At 33.4% G+C, this 19,260-nt stretch overlaps 1 protein-coding gene and 1 long non-coding RNA gene across 2 annotated transcripts; both read right to left on the bottom strand.

Annotated features, from left to right (window-relative positions):
• LOC146930129 (uncharacterized) lies at nt 1–794 on the bottom strand. Its single transcript, XR_015008312.1, has 2 exons — nt 494–794; nt 1–391 (listed from the first exon to the last, which is right to left on the bottom strand). It is a non-coding gene; the product is annotated as an uncharacterized LOC146930129 (long non-coding RNA).
• Nucleotides 795–6,330: 5,536 nt separating this feature from the next.
• On the bottom strand, nt 6,331–9,439 carry LOC146930128 (3-ketoacyl-CoA synthase 2-like). The gene is made up of 2 exons (XM_085701758.1): nt 8,794–9,439; nt 6,331–7,223 (listed from the first exon to the last, which is right to left on the bottom strand). Exons 1-2 carry the CDS (start codon nt 9,430–9,432, stop codon nt 6,456–6,458), a joined length of 1,407 nt encoding a protein of 468 aa, XP_085557884.1. The 5' UTR covers nt 9,433–9,439; the 3' UTR covers nt 6,331–6,455.
• Nucleotides 9,440–19,260: the final 9,821 nt, after the last annotated feature.

Raw genomic sequence — 19,260 nt, 5'->3', positions numbered from 1 at the left:
TTGGAGCAAAATAGGGTTTGTGCAGTTCCTTTGAAGTTTTAATGATAACAAAGTATTGAAGAAAAATTATATATGTTAATATATGTTCAAGTCTGCATGGCCATGGTATCAAATTTAACAAGGTCTGAACATGTATAAGAGCATCAGAAGCACAAGAGAAGTTGAAAGACTATGGTAGAAGATCTGAAGAAAGGTCAACCAGAAGTCAACACCTTGGTTCAGAAGAAAGGAAGTCACTCAGAAGCTGAAGATCTGCATCAGACTTTGAAGACCAACAAACTTTGAAGAACAGAAGACCCAGACGGACCCGGAAGCCACGTCAGATTTGTCCTCTTATGTAGCTGTGTCACTATCAAGACTCTTATAGTACAGTTTGTCCTCTTCTGACCACCTGTAGAAACAAACAAAGAACTTCAAGGACAAAGAGAATGAACGGATAATTCCAGTTGTAGCAAACGAATTTCAAATGTCTAATCAACGACATTATCCATACCAAGCAATGCCCCAACATTTTTGATTTGAAGCTTCTTGACTACTCTTAATGTGTTGGCACCTCTTCAACGTCTCTCAAATTCATGCATATATAAGGAGCTCAAGATTTAAAGAATAATAACAAGACTCTTCTATTTTTAGTGTATCCTTACTCTGTCAAATAAAAAAGCGCATATAACACTTAAGAATTTCTTATCAAAGTTTGTATCTTGAGTATAAATAATTATTGGAAGATCTTGAGTGATGGCTCAAGTTGGTTGGCAACCGCCTTCGGAGGATTAGGTCAAATTGTACACACATGGAGCTCAAAAAAGATAGTAGAAGAGGTAGATGTGGAGGTCTTTGAAGGTGAGAAAAACACAAGAAGGGGGGTTGAATTGTGTTTTTAAAAATTCTTCATTTCTCCTAAAACTGAACACACTGATCAGAAGCTAAGTGAAGCAGCTTCTGAAGTGATAATCAGAATCTGCACGCAGCGGAATAAAACAGAGAGAGAGAAGAAGAACGACACAAAGTAATTATACTGGTTCCTTCCATAATCCGGAAGTAGTCCAGTCCCCCTTGCACTTCCAAGGAGATTTCACTAAGAGTAATATCTGATTACAATTGCTCAAGCACACCTGCAAGACACTTCCTTTGCTCAAGCACACTTTGCAAGAGTCTTCCTATGCTCAAGAACACAATCAAGAGACTTCCTGCTCAAGCACAACTGCAAGAGACTTCTAACTAAACAAAATTACACAGAAAATTGTTTAAGGTTGAACACTTGATATACAATCAGAGGTGCTCACAATACAAATCAGATACAGACTCAATAACTTAAGAATTTCTAAGATGAAACTTTGAGACACAGAAATTCTAAGTGAATGCAGAACAATTTCAGCAGAGGTTTGGCACTTGTAATAATGTTGTGAGTCTTTCGTTCAGCATTGCCAAAACTCTAAGTCTCCACTCCTTTATATAGAGGTGTGAAAGAGACGTTGTGAAATTGCCAGCACATCAAAGAGTCGTTGTTGAAGCTTGATCTTTCACCAATGATCTTTTGCCTGATTTGGTTGTTGTCCTATGAGGAACCAATTTGAAATCCATTCCTTATCCAAAGGAACATCTATGCAGGCGAAGCCGTATTCTGGAGCTGTTTTCTTCTCTTGTAGTGTGGACATAAAACAGAGTAGTGGAGAAGGTGGTTGTACACTTCGTACACAGTACAATGTCAACGCTTTCGTCCAAAATTGCAAGCACATGCCTTAAAACACCTTTGAAATGACCGTTGCAAAATTCCACTGATCTTTTGTTGTCCTTTGATGAGTTTCGAATCATGACACAGCTCTTGAATCCTTGAATTTCTCAAATTCAGTTGATCTTCAGCTTCTGGTGAAATGACTTCTGATGAGGCAGCTTCTGATGATGTAGCTTCTGATGATACAGCTTCTGATAACGCAGCTTCTGATGATGTGGCTTCTGGACCTCTTGTCTTCAGGAGCATTATCTTTCAGAAGCACTTTACTAACTTCAGGAGCGGCTTTACTTCAGGAGCGCTTTTTCTCTTCAGGAGCGAGTTGCCTTCAGGGGCACTAAGCTTCAATTTTGTTGATTCCTTTTGCTCTTTATTTTCTCATTCAGAACCAATAAATGATGTAATTTTTTTAATTATGGTCCTGTACACTTGAACAAATATTAGCTAGTCCAATTTACAATTTTTAATACCTTGTTATCATCAAAACTCTTTAAGGTTCATTGTTAAACACATTTTGTTCCAACCGTCTTATCAGAGGGAGTAATGAAGAATCGATAGGTGGTTTTATAAAATATGTTGGGGATTGTAATGTATATGTTGCCAAGTTATGGGGTGCACTTGAAGGTTTTCTTTATGCTAGAAGATTGAGATATATAGTGGTGGAATTAAATATTGATTATGTCACTGGGGTTCATGGAATTATGCATGGGTGGACATGGAGTTGTATGGGGCACTCTTTGGTTAATTAAGAAGATCCATCATTTAGTGGAAAGTGAAAGCCGCTCATTCGTACCGAGACGCAAATCAATGTTCTGATGCGCTTGAAAATTTAGGATGCTCTTTGAATCACACTAGGATGTTTTACGTTTCTTGTCCAACTCTGATTAGGAATTTGCTTCTAGCTGATACTATGGAGATTACCATAGCTTGTTTAATTTCGATGTAGTTTCTCTTTTTTTTTTTTTTTGGCATTTAAGCCCTTATTGATATTAAAAATAAAATCATTTATGATCTAGATATTCCATGATTTGAGATCATGGTTAGTAAATAGTGAGAATTTGATAATTCCGTTGAGGTGGCTTTCGAGTCTATACTTTGTAGCCATTTAAAAAGGATTCAATTATCTTTCCAAATATTAAGAAAATGACTTGTACTAAATTTTTACATGCATCCCCTATTAAGAATCGACAAGGTTTCCAGAATGCTTCTCTAAGTGTAGCTACGGTTGTGGCCGACTTTTGTTTTTGGTCAAGTAGTCTATCAGTTAGAATTTCACCGTTAAGTTAAATAAGTAGAAAATCTAAGGTTCAAATCTCACTCCTATATATAGTAATGCATTGTTCCTACCAACTGAACGACACTCACGAAAAAAATAATTGGTTTTCTAGAGGAAAATAATAGTTGTTGTCTTGTTGAGAGATGAACATAAATAATAGTAATGCTTGGTTAAACCTTTTTATGTGGAAGAGGTCAAAGCTGCAGTGTGGGATTGTGATAATTTTAAATGTCTGGGCTCTGATGGTATTACCTTTGGCTTCATTAAGGATTTTTGGGATATTCTGTGTGATGATGTTATGCGATTTCTTCGTGAATTTCATAGGAATGGGAGGCTTACCAAAGGAATCAATAGCACTTTCATTGCTCTGATTCCTAAGGTTGAGAGCCCGCAACGGCTAAATGATTTTCGCCCGATCTCATTGGTGGGAAGTATGTTTAAAATTCTTGCGAAGGTTTTGGCTAATCGTCTTCGTTCTGTTATTGGGTCGGTTATATCAGATACTCAATCTGCTTTTGTTAAAGGTCGTCAAATTCTAGATGGTATTCTGGTGGCAAATGAGGTTGTCGATGATGCTCGCAGATGTAAAAAGAATTGCTTCTTTTCAAAGTAGATTTCGAGAAGGCTTATGATTCTATAGATTGGAGTTTTTTAGATGAGGTGATGTACAAGATGAGGTTCCCAGTTCTGTGGCGGAAATGGATAAAAGAATGCATAGGCACAACTACGACTTCAGTGTTGGTTAATGGCTCCCCAACGGATGAGTTTCCTTTGAAGAGGGGGTTGAGACAAGGCGACCCACTGTCCCCTTTCCTTTTTCTCTTGGCCGCAGAGGGTTTCAATATTTTAATGAAGTCTATGTCCGAAAATTTCTTCTTTCATGGTTATAAGGTGGGTTCGGCTAATCCAACAGTTGTTTCTCACTTACAATTTGCGGATGATACTTTAATAATTGTTGAGAAATCATGGGCTAATGTTCGAGCGATGCGTGCTGTTCTCATTCTGTTTGAAGCTATATCTGGGCTGAAGGTGAACTTCACAAAGAGTCAGTTGATTGGTGTTAATGTACACGCGTCTTGGTCAACCGAGGCGGCGTTGGTTTTGAAGTTTAAGGTTGGAAATCTCCCTTTTGTGTATTTGGGGATGCCTATAGGTGGTGATGTGCGTCGGTTGTCTTTTTGGGAACCACTGATTCGGCGGATCAAAACTAGACTGTCAGGGTGGAAAGCTAAACATTTATCTTTTGGTGGTCGTTTGGTTCTGTTGAAATATGTCCTGTCATCTATGCCTGTTTATTCTCTTTCTTTCTTCAAGGCTCCTTCAGGTATTGTCTCCTCTATCGAATCTATTTTAAAATGTTTTTTTTTTGGGGGGGGGGGGGGGTGACGACCACAAAAAAGTAACTTGGGTTGATTGGAATTCTGTTTGTTTGAGAAAAGAGGTTGGTGGTTTGGGGGTAAGGAGAATTAGGGAGTTTAATAGTGCATTATTAAGGAAGTGGTGTTGGCGGTTGTTGATTGAAAAGGAGAGTTTGTGGTATAGGGTGTTATCGATGAGATATGGCGAAGAGGGAGGTAGGTTGTTGGATGGTGGGAGGTCAGCCTCGGCTTGGTGGCGTGCTATTGTTGCCTTGCGGAGGGAGGAGTGGTTTAATTCTCATGTCGCTAGAGTGGTGGGGAATGGGAAAAAAATATTTTTTTGGTCGGATGTTTGGGTTGGTAGGGTGTCGTTTAGGGAAAGGTATAGCAGGTTGTTTGAGTTGGAGGTGGACAAATGGGTGTCTGTGTTTGTTATGTGTCAGTTGGGGTGGGGTGAGAATGGTGAGGCGTGGAAATGGAGGAGGAGGTTGTTTGCGTGGGAGGAGGAGCAGGTGAGGGAACTTTGTTTATTACTTCAAAAAGTAACTTTGCAGGTTGAAAAGGAGGACAAATGGCTTTGGAATTTGGAAAAATCTAATGTTTACTCTGTTCGTAGTGCTTACAATTTTCAGTCTGCTCAGCCTGTTGCAGTCGACACCATAGATGTGAACATGTTGTGGCATAAGAGTATCCCTTTAAAGGTTGTGATTTTTGCTTGGCGTCTGTTTCGGAATAGATTACCGATCAAAGATAATTTGTTTCGACGTAACATTTTAGATAATAATTCTTGTCTGTGTGCTTCTGGATGTGGCTCTCTGGAAACTGCTAATCATTTATTTATTCATTGTTCTCTCTTTGGATCGGTGTGGAATGGCATTCTTCATTGGGTTGGCCTATCCATGGTGGCTCCGTTTCATGTCTCGGATCATTATAAACAGTTCATTTTTGGTGGCGGAGCCTCTAAGATGGGGAAGATTTTGTTAAACGTCATTTGGTTTGCTACAGTTTGGGAAATTTGGAAAGAAAGAAATAACAGAATTTTCAATGACAAAGATTGCTTGACTATGCGTATAGTGGACAAAATAAAGTCTCTTTCCTTTTCGTGGTTGAAGGAGAAACTTGTTCAATTCTCTTTCAATTACCATGGATGGTGACTTAGTCCCCTTGATATGATAGGCAATAGTTAACTGTTATTTCTTTCATTGCTCTTTCTTTTTTTCTTCTTTTACCGGTTTGTAAATATTGTACAAATTTTTTTGTTCTTCCTATGCACACCTTGTGCTAGGAGAGACTTTTTGGTGTTGTTAATATATTCCATTTTAGCTTCTTCAAAAAAAAAACATAAATAATAAAATATAAGTGGAAATTTGATGTATGAGAAAAATATAATAGATTGGTAACTTTTTGGGAGGAGAGATAATAGCATTTAAAAAAGAAGGGAATGAAAAAGGTCCAGATTTTTGCGTGGTGGCAAAAATTACTTAAGTTTTTCCATTTACAAGACCATAGAAATGATATTTGAACAATTATTTTTTGACAACCTATCTAATAACCTTTTTTCTCATAATTATGTTATGTTTTTAGTTTTTCTTTCTATTATTTTGGTTTTTGTGTCAATACCTCATTTTCTTTGTAAAATTTTGGTTGTCTCAAAAGTTGTCAAATAAATAGATATTCAAATAACACAACTCAATAATAAATTAATAATAGATGGCTATATTATAAAGAATGGATAGAGAAAAATGAGGACATAGATAATAGATTAAATAAGTTGTTAACAAAGATAATAGAAAGATGATAAGTGGTACAAAAAGACTAAGTTTTATTATTAGTTGAAATAGATACAAGTAGGATGCACATGGATCATCTTAGTGGATCCCCTCTAGCAAACATATAACACACTACAACATATTATTCATTAATATAGTAGAAGTTTTTATTATTATTATTATTATTATTATTAATTATTTTCTTTGCTAATAGAAGTTTTTATTTGGTTGAAACAGTACTAATTGTTTTTTTAGAGCTTAAACCTAGAGTACTAGTTGTTGATCACTAGGAACAACAACTTTTATTATACAAAATCCCCACTTCAAATTGAAACATCAACAGGAAACTCATTTATCTCATCACTCCAAGGATTGATCTCTTTAATTGGATCAACATTCCTTAATGCACACCAAACAGCAGTGTTACACTTAAATCCAGACCCAAATGCAATTTGCCAAATCTTGTCACCTTTTCTTATTCTTCCTTTAGCTTCACAATATGCCAACTCATACCAAACAGAACTACTTGAAGTGTTACCATATCTATAAAGTGTCATCTTTGAAGGCTCTAATTGAAAATCACTTAATCCTAGCACTTTTTGTATCTCATCAAGAACTGCTTTTCCACCCGTATGAACACAAAAGTGGTCAAAACACAACTTAAAATCAGGTGTATAAATCTTCACTTTGTTGTTAATGTACTTTTTGACAACAAAAGTTGAAACAAACTTGAATTGTTCTATTAATGGTAAAACAGATTTTCCAAGTGTTGTGATGTTGGCTTTAAGCGCAAAACCAGCTGAACTCATTAGGTCTTTTGAAAGTGATACTCCTGTGATTTTGTTTGTTTCATCTTCTTTTTGAAAGACAGAATTGTAACAATTATCTTGTGAACCTTTGTGTGTACGAACAGTGTGTTTAAGTTGATACTTTGAACGGTGAGAATCTGAAGAAATGTTTGAGAGTAAGATTGCTGCACCACCTACACGAAAGAGACAATTTGAAACAAGCATTGATCTGTTGTTTCCTAAGTAATATCCACTGTTGATGTTTTCTGTGCTTACAACCAAGGCATATGAGTTTGGACGTACCTAAAAAATCAGCAAATATGGAATTCAAAAATATACGAAGAAATATAAGTATTTGACACAAAAAACACAATACAAGCATGAGAGAGAAAGTTTTCACAACAGAGTTGTTCAAATATTATTTCTCAATTTAAAAAATGTTTCGATCTACCGCCAGTGTCAAGATTTTTTACATTTTCTACAAATCATAACTATAAATTTATCAAGAATACCTAACTTTCATATCTACCTCAATAGCTAGTCACAAAAGTGATGATTTGTGGTTGGTTGACCTAAGTGTTTTATCATATTGTATTGGTATGCTTTTTTCGCATATGTCCAATCATAATATATCTAATTAAGTTTTTTTTTTTTGAGTAAAATATATCTAATTAAGTTTAGATATCTGTACATATATTTTGTGAAATAGTACTATGATATGACAATAAAGGAATTAGCCGTCTGTGCAAAAATTATTGATAACCGGTGATGACATATAACTATTAAACTCTAGAGGACTTGTATTTGTACACCCTCAATTTTCAAAAATTCATTTTACATCTCAATTTATCTTCATCTTTCTCACGTGTGTATATTTATATTTAATGTAGTTAGCTATAAAGATGAAATTTTATATGGATCACGTTAACTTGTGCTAAGGATACATGATAAAGATTCTAAATAGATAAATTTCTTATTAGAAAAATCAAGGTCAAATGCATCTAAAGGTCCTTTAAATTTTTCGTTTTTCCCACAGTGGTCCTTTAAGTTTCAAAAGTCCCAAATAAGTCCTTTAAGTTTCAAAAGTCCCAAACAAGTCCTTTTAGTTTTTGAATCGTTTCAAACAAGTCCTTTTAGAGGATGATGGTGATGATTCAGATGATAGCAACAAAGAGCATTATCCACCATTTGTCATGCCTAAAAAGATGACTAATTTTATGTGGGTGTTAGGAGCCAGATTTGGTACCAAAGATGAGTTCAAGGAAGCAATTACCAACTATGCTATCTATAATAGGACTTGTTTGAAACGATTCAAAAACTAAAAGGACTTGTTTGGGACTTTTGAAACTTAAAGGACCACTTTGGGAAAATCGAAAAACTTAAAGGACCTTTAGATGCATTTTTATTAAACTTTAAAAAAATATTTGTTACGCGACAATATTTCTAAACTTGCCAATTATTTTTTGGAGTGTGTTCCTCTCAATTTCTCATGTTCGATTTTCCTAGATGTCAATTTCAATGGGCTAAGTCCAAACAGAGAACTATGTTCTGCCTTTAAATTGAGCCTCCACCAGTTGACGACGGAATTGATCCCCTCAGATTTGTCGGTTCTTGGATCGGATACCAAGTTTTCAAAATAATAATAATAATAATAATAATAATAATAATAATAATAATAATAATAATAATAATAATAATAATAATAATAATATTTCTAAACTTGCTTCCTTAACATGTGTCTTATAGACATATTTTATCATTTTTTATTTTTAGAAACACAAATGTGTCTTATAGGCATAACTTATCATTTTTTTTAGAAACTCAAAGTATGATAATAGTAGAATTTAAAACTAATATAAAAATATTCTCTAACCTGTAAGAGTTGTTTAGCAAGGTCGATGGCTATGAGTCCAGCGCTACAACCCATACCACTTAAATTATAGCACAAAATTTGATGCTTAAGTTTGAAATGGTTGACAACCATAGCACTAAGAGAAGGTACAGGATTGAATATACTACAATTTGTTATAAGAATTTCTATATCCTCAACCTTCATATTTGTCTTCAACAAAAGGTTATCAATAGAGCCAAAAATAACCGATTCTGTTTCTTTCCTTGCTTCATCAGTTGAAATATTTTGTGGAATTTTCAATAAGGACTCTGGCACATAAGTCTTATCACCAAATCCAGACCTATCCAAAATTTTCTTTTGGAAATCTATGCTCTCATCTTTAAAATTTCCACCAGATTTTGTTTGTTTAATAAACAATTCCTTACTACAAATGCCGTTAGGAAAAGGTTTATAACATGCAAAGTCCACTAGATATACCTTTTTTGAGCATTTCTTTTGGTAAAATGTTACTATAAAGGCTATTGAGGCACACCACATTAAAAGTGAGAAAATATTACTATACTTGAATAATATTTGGGTATTTAGATAGTCTCTAATGATAGAGAGGGTAGAAGACATGGATTGAGCTAGGAAAAGGAATGACATTGAAAACATACTCATGATGTTCGATATGACAATTGTTCCTGCCTAAGTTTCTATTTATAGAAGTTTGTTGTAACGAACAAGGAGATCCATTTATCATAAAAAATTGAGAAATCATATTTGTACAACCATTTTTTGACAACTTTCTCCCTCATATTCACATTATGTTTTTACTTTTTCTCTCTCTCTCTCTATTGCTTTGGTTTTCGTGTCAATACCTACTTTTCTTTTGTAAATTAATGGTTGTCCCAAAAGTTATCACCAACATGGTTATTCAAATAACACATCCCTAAAAAATACTCTCCATCTCATCAAATTAAAGTTTATTTTACATGTTGAACATTTACTTGGCTGACACTCACTCTTGTCCCGGTTATAAGAAGAACAAAAACTATAATCTATGATATTATTTATAGTTGCAACTTTTTAAATGTTTTTACAAATATAGTTTATATTCACTCAGGGATGTTTGTTTCATCATGATTGTAAAAATTATTTTCAGGAATATGGAAGTTATAAAGATGAGTTCATATGTTTGTTACAAAGCTAAAAAATTAATTCCATATAATGTATTCTCAGGAATTAATAAAATAACTTCCTACTTTTCATATTTTTATTCTCAAAGAAATGAGTGGGAATAAAATATCTTATTAAGGTGATAATAAAACTTGAATAACTACCTAGTGACTACCCTCATACCTCATGTTTACAAAAATAATCAGAAAATGCTAACAAGTGTCCTTATGGTAATAGTTAAGTAAATAAATATTGTATAGATATCTTCAATGTAAAAAAAAATCTACTTCTTTAACTAGTGCTCTAGAGGTAAAAGTTAGCATAATCCCATAAAGAATACTAAGTCTCAGGGGCATAAACAAACTCGCGAAAAAGAAAAGCACAAAAGAAAAAGAAAATTAGAATAAGAAAGGCAACTAAGGTAAATTAAAGAGTGTCATTAGAACCATAAACATTCATAAGCTATGACATTAGTAAGAAATTTTTTATTGGAAATTGTGTTTATTTATTTATAAAGAAGTTAAAAATTTATTTTTTCATAATAAATATTTGCTATGACTGAAATTTTTAATATGCGCCTTAAGAACACAATTTAGGATGACCCATCAAATAAATATAGGAGTACCATTTTAAAAAAAAAATGTTAATAAGATTAAATTATCCCACTCGTCTCAATTTATATCGAGACCTCCAACATTTTATCTCTTAGTTCAAACAAGTTGGCATACTTTTTTTTAGGGAAACAAATTGGCATACCTAACCCCAACTAAATGTTTACAATTGTTTTCACCAAGTTATTATTCTATGTAAGTTTGCTTTAATTTGGAAACTATTGAACCATTTGTAAAGCGTATTTTTTTTTTTTTTTAAAAAAAAAAGAACCAGTTTTAAGGGTTGTAGAAGACTGTTGTTGCACCTGGTCAATATTAGAAGAATCTGCACCGTGCCATCAATATTAGAAAAATTATTCCAGCATCATTAATATTAGCAGCCGGCATTAACATCATTAAGCCGCCGTGCCATCAATATTCTTAATCTCACCCTTGCAAAAGAGTAGAACATCTTAGAAAAATTATATTCTCTCATCTTCTATCTTTTTCTATTATTTCATTTAAAACATGGGAATATTAATTTTTTATTTGAGAAATGAAATTAAATCATCCAAATTGATATCGAAGAGAATCTAACCTAAATCCTTAAGAAGAAGAACATTATATGGTCTCAAGGCAACATCATTAGACCAACCCAAGTGGAATTCTGCTCTTTACCCAACAAAAAATACTCTTTCCAACTGAAATGACTATAATACCCCTACGTGAGTTAACTCACGCACCTCACGCACCCCATGCATGCAACGTGAGTTAACTCACTCGCCTTTGGACGGCAACGTGACTTAACTCACACACCTTTGGCCGGTGGCATGAGTTAACTCACGCAGGTTGGCCGGTTGTCATAAACAAAGAACACGTTTTTTTGGACGATAATCAAGGTTTTTTAATGGATTTTACATGTTTTTTTTACAGGGTTTTACACGTTTTTTGACTACATTAAGTGTAGTTAAAACCTATGTTTTACAATCCCCCTATAAGCACTCTTTCAACCTTCACCATTTCTCACATTCTACCCTCCTCTTCCTTCTACAACAACAATGTTTTTCCATCCTTGGCCTTTCATAGAAAGATGCCTCTTTGAAAATTGCATGGGTTGTATGAACGGTCAACGGAGATGGCAATACAGAGCAAAGAAGGTTGACGTTGAAGGTTTTTTTCCTATAAGACAAGAAAAATACCTTACCCAATAGGGGTTGTTTAGGTTGATTTCATTTTTACCCCAAGACGGTTGGACCAACCTTCTTGGGGTAAAAAGAAGCAGATTTAGTTGTACACCAAGAAGGTTAATTTCTTTTTACCCGAAGAAGGTTGGTTTTCTTGTGATTTTCTTTTTACCCTAGATTTAGTTTTACCCCATTGTAAATGTATCAATTATATTATTAAAATGATATTTTATGTCTATTAATTTTCTTCCTTTATTTTTGTTTATATTTGCATTTATTTTATGATTGTGTACTGAATAAATAAATTCGAATATAGTGTATTCGAATAAAAGTTATGTATTAAATAAATAAATTCGAATAAAGACTAATCAAACACAGCGTGAATTCGAATAAAAATTGCATATTGAATAAATAAATTCGAATAAAGTGACACAATTACACAAAATCAAATAAAAAAAATAAACAATTTTATTTAGTTTTAATTTCATCTACATTACATTACATTCTCCCTAAATATAAGTGGTATCATCATGATGTTGGGTTTAAATTAAATTATTGAAAGTTTGCTCAAAATGTTGGTATTGAAGTGTCTTATACTTAGCGTAGTGATTTGCAGCGCCCATTGAAAAGTCAAAAGAATGAAGAGAACAACACATGTATTCTACAAAATCAACTATATAAATTCTCACATCGAATTCCCGCATATACAATGAGTCATCACAGAAAGGAATGCATTCCAAGAGGTTGCGTTGAACTTAATCTTACTGCTCTGCCAACTGACTTGTTTCAATTGACTAAGGAGCATGATCAAGCTCAACGGAACCTCTTAGAGGTGCATTCCTGTCATCACAGAAAAGAATGCATTCCAAGAGGTTGCATTGAAATAAATCTTACTAGACTGCCAACTGACAAGTTTCAATTGACAGAGGAGCACGATCAAGCTCAAAAGAACCTCTTAGAGGTGCATTCCCTTCTGTGACACTCATCATATACCCAGGAATTCGATGTGAAAACCTATATAGCTGATTCTGCAGAATACATGTTGTGTTCTCTTAATCATTTGACTTTTCAAAGAGGCTTGCAAATCACTACATTTAATATAAGACATTTCAATACCAACATCTTCAACAAACTAACAAGAACTAAACTTAAATTCCAAAATAATAAAGACAGTACATAATAATGATGCTACCTAATCATAATCTTCTGGCAGAGTCAAATTGTTGAGAATATCTTCAGGCGATCTCAGCAACGTGACAAACATATTGATCCACGGGAACATGATGTGCTGCCAAAAAATCGAGAACATGCACCTCATGGCGTTGTTGTTCGTTAATTCTATCTGATTGATTGTTATTCTCCCATCGTCCAACGTTGGACGTTCATACCAAATGTATTTCACCCTCCTTGTGTCTTCAGAGTTGAAACCTTGGCTGATTTCATCTAGTTGATCCTTGAGACCTTTTAACGTGACATTATTGTACCGAACCTTGAACACCTGAGGATTTCCACCGTTGAAGCTTATGCAAACACAGAACAAATCGGCCACAGTTTCAAATCTACACCATAAAAAATTAAACAATCAATGCAAAATTTATTCAAATATTTCATCAAACACTTGGAGTGCAAATTATACATAAACCCTCAAACTCATAACTACAACATAAACATGCAACCATCTAAACAATTAAGCAATATAAGTCATTTACATGTAACCTTTTATCATTTCTTGCAAAAAAAAAAATCAAAATTTAAACAAAACCCTAAAACTAAAAAAATCTAATTTAAGAGGAAAAATCTAACATATAAACATAAAAAGGTTAATGGTGTTTGATTATGAAAACTTACTTGTTATTGGAGTGTTGTTTGATTTAAACTTGAAGGAATTTTGGACTGGAGTGATTTGAGAGAGATTTTGGAGATTTTAGATGGGAAATAAGGAAATGAGGTTCTACATGCCTTTAAAACAGCACGCAACGTGACTACATAATTAACACTAACGTGAATTAACTCACACAAGGGTAATTTTGAAATTTCAGTTGAGAATGAGCAAAACGTGTTGAGAGAAGAGCTGAATTCACCCAAGTGAGTTCAAGGAAATATTACATTGGTTTAAGAAAGCAGCACCGTCTATAAAACAATTTGAAGGCTTTATTCAAATTTATATAAAAAAAAGGTCTTACTAATGAATGTTCTAAAAATATTGGTTAATTAATCTATTAAAAAAATGTCTTAGAAATACGTTGTTATTTTTGTCAAGACAATAATTACATTATTTTGATACAAACTTACCATTTTTAGTACTTTAACCAATCTCATAAAGGTACTGCATTTTCTTTTAAGGGAAGTGCTAACAAGTGCTATTGGGGCACTTGTTAAGAAATTATAAAAAGGAAATATTGGCTTGAAAATTGTGTATTATATTTTTTTTTTTTGGAAATTGTGTGTTATACTATTTGAAAGTTGAAAAAGCGTTCTTTTCAATGCAAGTTTCTCTTTTTTTTTTCTTTTCTACTTTTAGTTTCTTAAACGGTGCTCAGGTTAGCAAGACACTTCTTTTAACTTTTATGTTTGAGTTTTAAATATATTTTTGGTCCATATAAATATTTAACTACTCATGTTAATTCCTTTAAAATTTTCCTATAACTTTTGGTCGCCCAATGCAACACCACTTTTGGTATGTATTTTAAAGTCAAATCATATGTACCATTCAAAGTTTAGAATTAGTTTATGTAGAAATGTTTAGAATATTATAATAATCTTTCAATAATTTTTGTTTTAACAAAACATAAATTATATTAAATATTAATTATTAAGTGGAAAAAACATAAAACTTCGTTTGTAATTAATCCTTTGTTAAAAAAATTATAATTTTACAAAAGAGAATTCTATAACGTATTAAACTTGATTGTCGGAAGAAAAAAATAATAATTTCGAATGATAACATGAGTTATTTTTTGAAGAAACAATGATGCACATGGCTTTACTTAAAAGTAGGGACAAAAAGTGAAAGAAAAATTTTAAATGGCGTAATTATGGAAATGATGATCAACTAATGATGATATATATATATATATATATATATATATATATATATATATATATATATATAATTGTTGATGTTTTCTGTATTTAATCTTTGAGTCTATTCTTTATGTTTATGTAATCTTCTTATTTTGGATATATACTCACCCTGATTGCGGATTGGACGTATGTGCCATTGTTTGGAGTAGGACGAGGAGTCCTTCTCGTCAAATCCTTCTTTTCATTAGGAGTTTATATTTGGGTCAATGTTCTAGTTATGTAACACTGGGGAATTGAGATTTAACTTATTTTCAAAACTTTAATGCTGAGATTCTTGTTTTTGAAATTAATTCTGCTGCATTGTTTCTAATTGAATTGACGTGTATTTAATGACGAGAATGTGTGACACCCTTGTATGATTAAATGTTATTTGTATTTTTAATTCAGAAAAATAATTTTGGGGTTAGGGTGTTACACTAATTGCGCATTCAGGGGCGCTAATGGCGCCCAAGGCAGTAGCAACACTGCCTCAAGCGCTAATGGTGTAACAACCTGTTTTTCGCTAGAATTATTCTGATTATTTATTATGTGTGTCTATATGCGTTTGTGTGATTATTTGTCTATGTGTGTATTTTATTTGGGATTAGTGAATTTTGGCTTAGGAAGGGTATTTTAGACATTTTAGATTCAGGGGTATTTGGGTCATTTGGTGAACGAGGGTAAATTATTTATTTTACTAAGAGGTTATTTTTAGTGTTTTAAGTTGGAATAATTATTTTTACTAAGTTACTAGTGAGTTGGGGTAATTATTTCAGAGACTGTAATTATTCGTTATTTTGACGGTTTAAGTATGTAGTAACTTTGGTGAATTAGTTGGTAAGAATATTGAGTCTATTAAGACAACTAGAAACTAAGCCCATTTATGTAGTGACTATATAAACACAACCATGATGAGAAAATTAGGTCATTACATTCATTCACTCATTTTACAAACATTTTGAGAGAGAGAGAGAGAGAGAGAGAGAGAGAGAGAGAGAGAGAGAGAGAGAGAGAGAGAGAGAGAGAGAGAGAGAGAGAGAGAGAGAGAGAGAGAGAGAGAGAGAGAGAGAGAGAGAGAGAGAGAGAGGTAGAGAGAGAAAGTGAATCAAAAGAAGATAGAAGAGGAGCTAGAGAGAGAAAGCTTGGGATAGGAGACTAGGAGCTAAATTGAAGTTAGGATTTGGATTCTTGAAGAACTAGGTAAGGGGGATAGTATTCTTTCATAATTAAGTCATAATCACTTATTTTCAATTATGGGTTTAAGTGCGTTTGTGATAATTGTGACTTTTGTGGTTTTGAATGATGAAATTCGTGCTCCCATTTCATGTGAAATTATGGGTATGATAAATTTCATGAAATAGTTGTGTTACGAGCTTAAACTTCATAGTTGTTGTTGTTGTTGAGTTGTGTTGATAATTTTTGATTATTTGAGTGTAGATCATGAATTGATGAGTGATTGTTGTTGAAACATGTTTGAATTCTCTTCGTTTATGTCTGTTTATGTTTTTGTGTTGATGGGGTTTGAATTGGTGTAGTTGTTTGTGGAGTTTGAATGAAAAATGAGAAAATTATGGGTGTTGGTGAAAAATGAACTAGATGGTGATTTTGAAATGAATTGATTTTATAATTCGATGTTTATTGTTGTTTTGGATGCCTTTTGATGTTTATAAACTAGTGTACAAGTTTTGGTGTCGAATTTGGGGCCAAGGGGATCAAAACTTGGGATTTTGGGTGAAAAATTGAAAGTTCCCGAGAGGGAACAACCAAAACAGGGCAACCTGTTCTGGCGTAACTCGTTGTGGCGAGTTACACAGGAACAGAACCCCATGTTTTGGGTATTCCGGGCATTGGGGATCGATTCGGACCGTCCAAACTGATTCTTTTGATGTGTTTAACTGCATTTGAACATTCTAAACCTCTGAAAACATCAATTGAGTTAGATTGAACTTGGTTTTGTGAATCGTGTCATAAACTTTTTGAAAATGGTCAAGAACATGAGATTTTCCGAAAACTCGTTTTCTCAAGGTAAAAGGGTTGGACTAGGATTGTCTATTGTAGTTATGATTTATAAAAATGTTTTGAATGGGAATCATGAACTTTAACTTAGTTTTGCTTTGAAAACTTGAATTCTTTGAAAAACGGCATAACGATACGAACTTTGTGAAATTTTGGTTTAGGTGTGAATTGATCTATGATGCATATATTCATATGCTACTATGATCACATGTGAGTAGTATAGATGCTTAGTTGAGGCGTTTGAAGTTGTTTACTTTGATTTGGTGGGATGGTCGGAAAATGCTAGTTTTCATAAACTTAGAAGAACTTTGTCAAATTGATGCTTTATGGTTGGTTAACTTGTATGAGACTTTGAATTCATGTTAATATGATAGAATGTGAATGAATTGATGATGTTTGGGTGTTTAATGTGATGAATATCATAATGTGGATAGATGTCCGTCTTTTAGGTGAAATGTGAATTTGAAACTTTGTTATTTCTTTGAGGTGATAGGAGTTGATGATAATTCATTGGTGATTTTAATTTAATGATTTGGGAATGTCTCTTGCTGAATATGACTTGTAAATTATGAGGTGATGGTGTTTCTATTTGGTGATGATTATTTGATGAATGTTTGGTGATAAATATGTTGGTTGTTGATGATGATTATGGTGATGATTTTAATGTTGATATTGAATGCAAAGACTCGATGTTTTGGGTGATGAATGCATGTATGTAAAATGTTGGTGATTTGTTGTATGAACGTATGCATCGTTGTGTCATGTGTTTATGCAGTCATAAGTGTCCAGAGACGATGTTTAGAATACTTTGTATTCAAGAGGCGATGTTTAGAGGCGATGTTTAAAATACTATTTTGTATCCAGAGGCGATGTTTGTGATATAATTGTATCTTGAGGTGACGACCTTGACGATGACTAGTACCACATGCATATAGAGTCGTGTCTAGGCGCATTGCATACATTTGGTGAAGTTGTTAAATGTGTCATATTTGATTATGTGCTTGGTAAAACTTGGTGATTTATGTGCATTGGTGAACTGTGTACTTTGTGAAATTTGGTGAACATGTGAAGATGTGTACTTGGTGATATTTGTTATTTCTGTGATAATTGTACACTTGGTGATTTTAATTGATTATGTTTATTTTGGTGAAAATAATGAAGTGTGAATTATATGTATGTGATTTGATGACCTCTTTGGTGTCGATGATTTCCTTACTTATACTTTTAAAATGATGGATTATATTTGTTGAGTTGATTAGACTAGACAAGGAATAAGGTGAGTAATCATTGTATTGATTCATGTTGATAAATGATGAGCTTATGTTGATGGCTTAATTAGAGATTGAATATGCTTGCTATGCTATGATAGAAGTGTGATAGCATGATGTGTATGGAATATGGGATAATATTCTAGTAATCTTGAGTATGTATATGTCTTATGCATGAGATCCTTGAATGCTTATGTTTGATTATGTTTAATTGTGAATTGTGAACTAACCCCAGTGGTCGTTTGGTTGACCGCCTACCTTATTCGTATGGATGGGTAGACGGCTTGCAGGAATAGTTTGCTTGCTTTGGTGAGTTGCTTGAGGATAGCTTGGATGTTACCTCGTTTACTGCACATCTTAGACTTTAGGGCTCTGATTAGGGGTCGATCTTTACTATTTGCTTTTATTATGACTGTTGGAGATTTTTGAGACTATGTATTGATGATGTTTGATGACATGGCTACTTGGTGACTTATTTTATTATGACGACTGTTGATATGTTTTATTTAGATGTCGATGTAATGATGTTTTTATTCCGCTGCAAAGTTTTGAGAAAATTATTTATGTATGCTTGGTGAATTAGAGGCGATGTAACATCTAAATTTTTATATGATTGTATCATTAGCGTTATTATTCGCTTTTAGAGTTTAGAGTGTTATAAATGGCGCATGGCCAGATGCTAATGGCGCCCGAGCCAGCCCCTGAGGTGTGAATTCTTGTGTTTTTCTCTCGTTTTTGATCGTTCTTCTTTCTCGAAACTTCAAGGAACTTGGAATGAATTTTCTTCACTTTGTATTGTCTTCAAAGCCTTATAAGAACCATTGACTTCAATCTTCATATCCTTGATCCTTCATGTGATGTCTTGATTTGTCGATTTACATGATTTCTAACTACAAACCACTCATAACACCTATGAAGTTGCATGATCTAAGGTAAAAGTGAATTACAACGACTCGAGTGAAAACAATACAATGTGTTCCTTAAACCATTGATAACTCCTCTATCTCTCAACTTATTTGTCTTCAAATGCAAAAAAAAAAAAAGTACTAAAAATATAGCCAAAAATGTCATATGATACTCTGTCATCAAAGTATTTCCCAATAATTGTTTGATCATGTAACTTTAAATTATCCTTTGAATATAGTTGATTAATTTGGTATTTTATTCGGTTAAATTTATCCTTAGGGTCCGTTTGGTTTGAGAGTTTTA

Source organism: Medicago sativa, chromosome 4 (assembly GCF_051527215.1).
Source record: "Medicago sativa cultivar Bolivia chromosome 4, Bolivia_mono, whole genome shotgun sequence".
NCBI classification, from domain to species: Eukaryota; Viridiplantae; Streptophyta; class Magnoliopsida; order Fabales; family Fabaceae; genus Medicago; species Medicago sativa.
This window is presented reverse-complemented; position numbering and strand designations above follow the sequence as displayed.